General features: G+C 45.0%; 2 protein-coding genes and 1 long non-coding RNA gene across 4 annotated transcripts in view; 1 reads left to right on the top strand and 2 right to left on the bottom strand.

The window, feature by feature from the left end:
* Nucleotides 1-4112: 4112 nt before the first annotated feature.
* LOC106815221 lies at nt 4113-4862 on the bottom strand. Its single transcript, XM_014819648.1, has one exon. The coding sequence runs from the start codon at nt 4860-4862 to the stop codon at nt 4113-4115; it is 750 nt and encodes a 249-aa protein (XP_014675134.1).
* On the top strand, nt 4810-5692 carry LOC106815222 (putative inorganic phosphate cotransporter). 2 transcript variants are annotated; one of them, XM_014819649.1, is made up of 2 exons: nt 4810-5019; nt 5337-5692. In XM_014819649.1, exons 1-2 carry the CDS (start codon nt 4861-4863, stop codon nt 5595-5597), a joined length of 420 nt encoding a protein of 139 aa, XP_014675135.1. In that variant the 5' UTR covers nt 4810-4860; the 3' UTR covers nt 5598-5692. The 2 variants fall into 2 exon arrangements, with proteins under 2 accessions (XP_014675135.1, XP_014675137.1); XM_014819651.1 differs by having other exon boundaries at nt 4810-5010; nt 5337-5673.
* A 1833-nt stretch (nt 5693-7525) lies between these two features.
* The window catches only part of LOC106815224, a 7220-nt gene continuing 6199 nt past the window's right edge, over nt 7526-8546 (bottom strand). Inside the window, exon 3 of the long non-coding RNA XR_001394719.1 lies at nt 7526-7538. This is a non-coding gene — a long non-coding RNA (uncharacterized LOC106815224). The remainder of the gene's footprint in view (nt 7539-8546) is intronic.

Below are 8546 nucleotides of genomic sequence, written 5' to 3'. Positions count from 1 at the left end.
ATCGTTACTAGGCTAGTGCATGCCTACTCGCTAGGTGCTCCATGTTATGCACTTTACTGCGGCCTTCGGCGGGACAGAGACCCAAGATGGGTCCCGGCGGTTATCACTAAGGTACATGGTGCCCGCAGCGTCAACGTGCGTGTCTACCCCAGAGGACCAGTGTGGCGTAGACACATTGAACAGCTTCGCCCTCGCTATGGGGTTGAAGAGGACACGGATCCCGGAGAGACCCCCGAGTTATCAGTTTCGGGGCTATCCGCAACTCCGCCTATCCACCCGAAAGGACAGGACGGTTACCCACGTGGAGACACACCGAATCCTGAGTCAGCAACGTCAAGTGTAACCCAACCGAACCGAACGAAGCGTCGCAATCCGCGCCTTCCAGTAGGTGACGAATACGGGCCAGATCATCCGAGACGTTCCAGTCGACAGCCGAAGCCGCGGACCAAGGCTTATCTATAGGCTATACCCCCTTTCGCCTCTCGGTGGGCTCGAGGCTGGTGGGGAGGTGTAACATTATTGTATCATTTTCCCATATTAGGCCCAATAGGTGGCGCTATACTATTTCCTAAAGCCATGTACTTGCGTGGTCACTCTACTACGTGGCAGGCTGGAGAGTGGCTGGAAATAAATCCTTTGTTGAGTTTACATATTATACGTCAGCTCTTACGACTTTACTTCTAGAAATACAACAGTTAAATCATTTCAACGGGAGCGTTAAGAAGTTTGCGTTTCCTGCCTCCGGAGCGATCCATCGATTAAATTTCAACGCTAACCTGGGACGTGTCAGAGGAGGAAGAATGGCCGATGAAAAAGGAAAACAGCTGCAAACTGAAGCTGAAACGAAGAGGAGCAAAAGCCAAGTTCACTAGGTACGGCCACGGATTACAGATATTAATAACCGAATACCGCAGTAAGGCAGAGGCTAAGCGCCTTCGTCAAGTATGAGCAGGCCTACCAAGATGTAAATGGAGGCACACGATAAATTCACCATGACCGTCGAGGATGACAGTGAATTTGAAAAGGAAGAGGAATGGATGGAGGTATGTCAGAAAGAATTTATGAAGCTTCAGATTGCTGTCACTGCCCCATAAGTGAGGAATCTACGGATTCAGCTGATGAAAATCAGGCTGGGAATTGCCCAGTGGATGACACTAGCCTACCGGAGGAGATTAGAATAACTGAGACCAATCCTTCTCCATCACCAGCTGTCAGTAATCCAAGGAGCAGTTTTAAGATGGAAAGACCTAAATTACCAAGGTTTAGTGGTGATGTAAGAGACTACTGCGTATTCAAATCAGACTTTATGCATCTCATCGAGGGTAATTATGGAGAGAGGGATGCAATCACGATATTGCGAACCTGCCTACAAGGACGTCCTCTAGAGCTCATTAGGGGCATCGGGTCAGATTATGAAGCTGCCTGGGAACAGTTAGATTCCATCTATGGTGATCCGAGGGTTGTGGCAGATGCAATAATTTATGATCTTTCGAGGTTTAGGCCTCTTAGAGAGCAAGAGGATGGTCGTTTTTGTAAGTTAGTACAGCTGGTAAGAAGAAGTTTCAACACGTTGAAGGATGTTGGGCAAGTAAACGATATGGATAATAACAACATGTTAGCCATGATCGAGAGAAAGATGGGTTCAGACGATAGGAAGGTGTGGTTCAGACATCAAGAGATGGAGACAGATCCTGCTTCTCTCCAAATGTTACTTCGTTGGATGGGTGGAGAAATGAAAGCAAGAAAGTGCTTGAAGATCAGAAGTGACTCTCGTCAGGCAACAGTTGGTCATATGTCACAGGCCCAGGACAAGAATAATTTACAAGCTCAGCCCTCAAGTTTTCACCGATGCTGGATTTGTCAAACCGGAGATCACTGGATCGACCAGTGTAAAAAGCTGATCTCAAAGACAGCACCGGAGAGGTGGCACTTCCTAAAGGAGAATCATGGACTGTTTAGTTGTTTAAAAAGGCAGGAAGAAACCACCAGATGTCTACCTGCAAGAGGAGGCGCCAATGTCCAGAGCAGAAAAATGGGCAGAGGTGCAGATATTTCCACCACCCTCTGCTTCAGGCAGAGGCACAGCAATAGCCGAGATGAGAGTCAAGGTGGAAGAGTTGGTGCTTCAGTGGGCGCTAAAGAAGCCTGCTCCCACTAGTTACAGTAGAGGTTATGAACGAACAGAGGAAAGGTTAAGAGAGGAAATGTGCTACTAGATTCAGGCGCCCAGATTAGTCTCATAAGACAGGAATTCGCATCAGAGCTGCGGTTAAAGGGTGTGCCAACTACAATCACTGTCACCAAGATTGGAGGAGACGAGGAAGTACTGCAAACAAATAAGTACAGAGTGCCCATCAGAGAGGTGGAAAGGGGTGGCAAACCTTTCATGGTATGTGCAGTAGGAATTTCCTGCATCAGTGAGAATGTAGCTGCAGTGGAAGTGAATGATCTGGCCAGAAAGTTTAAGCTAAGACAACGAGATCTGCACAGAAGAAGTGGAAGTGTTAATCTCCTGGTGGGGATAGACCATGCCAGGTTACATGGTGGAGATATCAGAGAAGTTGGTCATTGCACTGCTCGGAGATCACCAGTCGGTTGGGTTGTATTTGGAACAACACCTAATGATATAGAACACGGTAATGCAGTTCTACATGTTAAGTTAACGAGTCCTGTCGATTTGACCGAATTCTGGACTGTAGAGACAGAAGGAATTAAGTCTAGTAATTGCAAGTGTCAGGAGAGTGGTCTGACTAGACAAGAAGCTATTGAAGGACAGGTAATCAGATCTTCAGCTCGTAAAGTTGGGAAGCAGTGGGAGATCGCGTACCCATCGAGTAAGGACCCGAACCTACTGCCAGATAGCAGAATTCAGGCGGAGAAAATTTTGTACCCTACAGAAAAGAGACTGACCAGTAAACCTAAGTATACAGAAGCTTACGACAAACAGATCCGAGAAATGGAGGAATTGGGCTTTGCTAAGAAGCTATCTGCAGAAGAGATGGACAAGTATCGGGGACCTGTACACTACATATCACACCATGCAGTAGTAAGGCCAGAAAAGAAAAGCACTCCCATCAGAATAGTTTTCAATTCTTCAGCATAATTCCAAGGCCACTGTTTGAATGATTATTGGTTAAGGGACCAGACCTCTTGAATAATTTAACTGGAGTTCTGCTGAGGTTCAGGGAGAATGCAGTGGCTATGTGCGCAGATATATCTAAGATGTATCATCGAGTGCTAGTACCAGAATCAAATCAGCAAGTACACAGATTTCTCTGGAGAAATATGGACTTACAGAAGAGGCCAGATGTCTGCATGATGAGAGTAGTAACGTTTGGAGATAAGCCAGCCCCAGCAATGGCACAGATTGCCCTTAAGTTATCAGCAGAGCAAGGAGAACGTATACATCCACAAGCTGCCTCTATACTGAAGAGAAATGTGTACATGGATGACATATGTGACTCAGTAAAAACAGAAGAAGAAGCAGAGAAACTCTCCGGTGGGGCAGATAAGCTGTTAGAAGACGCAGGTTTTAAAGTAAAAGGCTGGTTGTCAAACAAATCACGATATGGCGACACCAAGACAGTAAGCTTCTAGAGGAAATGACCCCAGAGAAGGTGCTTGGTGTAGTGTGGGACAGAGAAAGAGATGTTTTCTCATACAGAGTAAAGTTGGATGAGAAGCTAACAAAGTCCGAACATGATGAAGAAAGCCTGCCAAAGCTGACAAAAAGGAAAGTCCTGGGTCAGATAGCTTGTATATTTGATCCGATAGGATTTGCAGCACCGATCATAGTGCGAGCAAAGATAGGCATGCAGAAGTTATGGCAGAAAGGCTATGAATGGGATGACCCCTCCTCGAGGAAGAACAGGCTGAATGGACAGAATTGTTTGAAGAAATGAAAAGACTGAATGGGGTCACACTGGACAGATGTCTTACACCATCTAATGCTAAAAGCAAACCAGTGTTGTGCATATTCTGTGATGCTTCTGAAAGTGCATACGGTAAATGTGCATATCTGAGATGGCAGACGGGCGATGACAACTATGAAGTGCGATTTGTAGCAGGGAGGTCAAAGGTTGCACCATTAAAGGCGTTGACCATACCTCGCCTTAAACTTCAAACAGACAGGTGAGCAATTCGAATGACGTAAGAACCTGTTCTCCGATGGCCTTCTTTAGTGCACTCTTGCAACTCTTCACTAGGGCCTCTGCACATCCATTCTGGTGTGGTGCTGCAGGGGTGGTGAATCTCCAGCTTGTGCCTTTGTCTGCACAAAACTCCTGTAACTGCTGCTTATCCCACCCTCTGATGTTTTCACGCAGTTCCCGTTCAGCACCTACAAACTGTGTGCCATTATCACTCAGCAGGTAGGCGGGACGGCCTCTTACAGCAAAGAACCTCCTCAGCACTTGTAGAAATTCCATGGTCGAGCAGTCTGTAGCTAGTTCGAGGTGAACCGCTCTCGAGTTGAGGCATGTGAAAATTACCCCATAGCACTTTGCTGTTGTGTTACGGGTAATTCTTACTCTGAATGGGCCAAAATAGTCGCAGGCTGTGCTGTAGAATGGCGGGGTGAAAGGTGCGACTCGATGCCCTGGTAGTTCTGACATTAACTGAACTTCTACTCTGTGCTCGAGCTCTCTGCACTTTACACATCTATACTTCACAGTTTTTGCGAGTTTGTGCGCTTGTAAAATCCAGTATTTTCTTCTGACCTTGCCTGTCGTGGATGCCACGCCGCTATGCCCGATCTCATGCATGTGACGAGTGATGAGCAACGATATCCACTGATCCCGCGTGGTCGCAGGTCCGTATTGGACGTAGTGTCGGCTACAGGTGGAGCTGCTGTCGTTTTTCATGTTCGTCTGCATGTCGTCGCAGCGCACGAACATGAGCGTGGCGATCGTCTGTATGGTCAACCACACGGCCGTCGGCGACCTCAATCGCTCTGACGTCACGCCGCCGACGGTGGCCGAGTGCGGACACAACGTCACGCACGGACAAGATGTAAATATGGCGGCGTGTCAGCGCGACGCGTTTAGAATGAGAAGTAGTGTAATAATTATGCATGTATTGTTAGCTCTTGATTACATAAAGTCCTCTATGAATGCGTTGTGAGGCACCCTTTTTTGCTGTCAATTCTCTTTCTCTCTCTCTCTCTCATTCTCTCTTTCTCTCTTCCTCTCTGTCATTCCATTTCACTCTCGCTCTCTTTCTCTCTCTACCTCTCTGTCATTCCCTTTCTCTCTCCCTCTGTCATTCTTTCTCTCTTCCCCCCCCCCTTTCTCTCTCTCCATTAATAAACTGTCGCGTGTCGGTGGGTGTTTTTTTAGGACGACGGGATGCAGGACGGCGAGCACCTCTGGGACAAGCGCACGCAGGGACTCATCCTGTCCTCGTTCTTCTGGGGCTACCTCTGCACACAGATCCCGGGCGGCCTGCTCGCGAAGAAGTACGGGCCGGGATGGACGTACGCGGGGTTTCAGTTCACTGCCTCCGTGTTGACGATGCTGTGTCGGTGGGCGACGATGGTCGGCTGGCGGAGAATGCTCGCCATGAGATTTCTCTCATGTTCAAATTCAAATTCAAATTGATCATAATTCAGATGATTCAGATGATTCAGATAGTTATTCAGAAATTCAGTGATAATGCGCTGAGATGACCGCACTTGCAAACACTATACAGTATTGTATATGACTATCTGTAAGGTAGGCCATTACGTCCCAAGCGATACCTACACCGACCAACACAGTAGATTAGTAAATATGATACTGTTTGACTGCTTGGAATCGCGAAGTTCAAACACACACATTTGCATTAGAAAACTAATCGCTTTTCTTCGATGGTGTAGACTGTAGATCGTCTATACTCCAGTCAAGATGCTTCTGCTCACGTAGACGTGGTAGACTAGGACATTACCTGTTAGTTTTACCAGTGTGTACAAAGTATTTATCACGCAGGCCTAGTATTATAGGGTTATACTATGCTCTCTCTCTCTCTCTCTCTCTTAAATGGTTAGTTTCCCATTTTGCATACACGAACTTGCTTCGCATAGTAACTGCTTTCTTTATGCTTATCATTTGCTGCTTTCTCACACACACACACACACACGCACGCACACAAATACACCACCCCACAAACATATGCACTATACTTCTCTTGGTAATTGTTTATTATTGACGGTAGCACGATAGAGTATCTAAAAATAATTCAATGCTATAAATTATAATTATGCACAGGCGAGCGTAACAATACTGTAAGTTAAAAAGTCGATGGACAATAGCTTCTCTCTACCCTATCTAACCCTAACAGCAAGTCCGACTGTAATACTATCGGTGCGTCAGCAGGCGTAACAATGAGGGAGTTCTTGCTAATGAACATAAGATATGTTAAGGATGAATTATTTTTCGCACTTTCTTTGCTGCTAAACGTTTTGTTTTAAGCGTATTGGGTCATAACTGTAACAGTAAACAAGGGGAAACATGTAGTGAAAAGGGATATTCTCGTGAGTAGAACCTGATTATTTGAACAACCGGTTGCATACATGTAAAAAAAAGTCCGATTAGCTGCATGTCCCGAACTGCTTCAACGAAGACGCGTCCACTCCAACGCAAGGTGGCAGTCGATCTAAGTTTCAAGAATTATCACGGAAAATTCTGTTAATTGCGCATATTTAGCGAAAATGTCGTTCGTAAGTGCTATAGTGCGCAAGACAGTAGCTGTTACATTCTGTGCGTGATAAATTGATAATGAATATCCCAACTCGGCATCTTCGTATATAATCCAAACGTATTACTCAACACGTGAGATCTAGATAAAACTGTAAATATAAAATAGTACACACTAAATGTCATGTAGCTCATGACAATGTTCATTATATCTAAATTGTATAAGCGATAATATCCAAAAATATATCGAAATTAAGCGATCGAGAACAAAGAAAAAACACTTACAATGTATGGTGGCATTGTGAAAAATGCACGAGCGCACGCACATGTATAGACACGGCGCAAGAAAGATACCCACGCCACGCACAAACTGACGCATTTATATTAGCCTCGTTCACACGAGACCTCGTTTCATAATACGCGGATTTGGCATAATCAGAATCTGCAGACAAGATACGCGGCCGAGCGTTCACACCGCTGATTCGGTCCAGAATATGATATTTGCGAGCTGGCGAGTGCTTTAAACAATGAAGCGAACAATGCGAATAAAAATGCAATGCGCACTCACTGCTCGATAAAATACGTAGACTGGTCGCGCTCGGCAGTTCCACTCGCGTTCTACTGGAACTGTCGAGCGCGGACCAGTCTATAAAATACGCGCTTCAGAAATCGGGTATTTAGCGTTTCATACGAGGAAAATGCGCGTCCAAGAATTCGGTATTTCTCAGCACAGCAAACTATTCGGGGTCTGGGAAGCCGTCCTTTACATGAAATACGGATCTGTTTAGGAAACGCGTATTTCTTGGGCCTCGTATTTTGCCTCGTGTGAACGCTAAATACCGGATTTCTTGCTACGTGTGAACGCGGCTATAATCGCGACATGGAAACCCGTGAGTCACGTCACAAATCACAATGTTAAAACGAGCAGAAAGGGTGGTTTATCCTAGCTGAACTGCTTAAACACCGCGTGAAATAAGAACATACTGTGCTAAAATACTACAGTATGACACGCTTATTCCTAGCCGTACTGTTGTAAACGTCAATGTTGATCAATACAGAAGCCGAATTATTTCAGTCGTAAATTCATTATAATAGTTTATTATAATTATAAATTATTACATTTATTTCGAACCGAATAAAACCATTTCGGGGAAGCTTCCGCTTGAGGTGATTAAAGAAAATATGAATAAATTAATTTTAATATATTATAATATTAATATACTTTTTTCATATTATAAATCTTATATATTAATAAATCACTGTAAAACCATCTCAGGGAATGAACATCAGGGAGGACACGATGAAGACTACATAGGGACGCGTGTCACATGCCTCGCCACACTGTAGTGTTGACATTGGTTTGAGTGGCGCTGACTACTGGCGGGGGAGTGAGATCTGGAGCTGCGCTCATGGCAAAGAACATGTCAAAGGAAGGGCTAATAAATCATGTCTTGTTACATTTAATCTTCTATCTTCACTAGTTCATAAACGCAACAAACACGTGCCGTGTACGTAGAGAATTTTAGACAGCCTGAAAACGGACGCGTTTCTTATGGAGAGCGCGGGCCTGAGGTTTGGTCCAAAGGTTTGGAACGAACTTCACTGAAAGTCAAGCTGCACTCTCAAGAAACATGAAGCAACTAAACAAGGACAAGATTTATTCACACTGTGCAAGAAGAGATATCGAGTGGTATGGGGCGCCGTTTGGGACATGATTATTACCATTGAGATTTGTCATTTTTACTATTTTTACTACTGAGATTTTTCATTTTCACTACTGAGATTTTTCATTTTCACTACTGAGATTTTTCATTTTCACTTAGCTCCCCCCCCCCCCCCGCCTTTTGTTTTTTTTTTTAGAGGGGGGCGCGAGAT

Source organism: Priapulus caudatus, unplaced genomic scaffold (assembly GCF_000485595.1).
Source record: "Priapulus caudatus unplaced genomic scaffold, Priapulus_caudatus-5.0.1 Scaffold1068, whole genome shotgun sequence".
Taxonomy (NCBI): domain Eukaryota; kingdom Metazoa; phylum Priapulida; class Priapulimorpha; order Priapulimorphida; family Priapulidae; genus Priapulus; species Priapulus caudatus.
This window is presented reverse-complemented; position numbering and strand designations above follow the sequence as displayed.

Coding starts and splice junctions, on each gene's coding strand:
- LOC106815221 (XM_014819648.1), bottom strand. CDS start 4,862: ATGAAAAACGACAGCAGCTCCACCTGTAGCCGACACTACGTCCAATAC.
- LOC106815222 (XM_014819649.1), top strand. CDS start 4,861: ATGTTCGTCTGCATGTCGTCGCAGCGCACGAACATGAGCGTGGCGATC. Junction 5,020..5,336: donor ACGGACAAGATGTAAATATG/GCGGCGTGTCAG, acceptor GTGTTTTTTTAG/GACGACGGGATGCAGGACGG.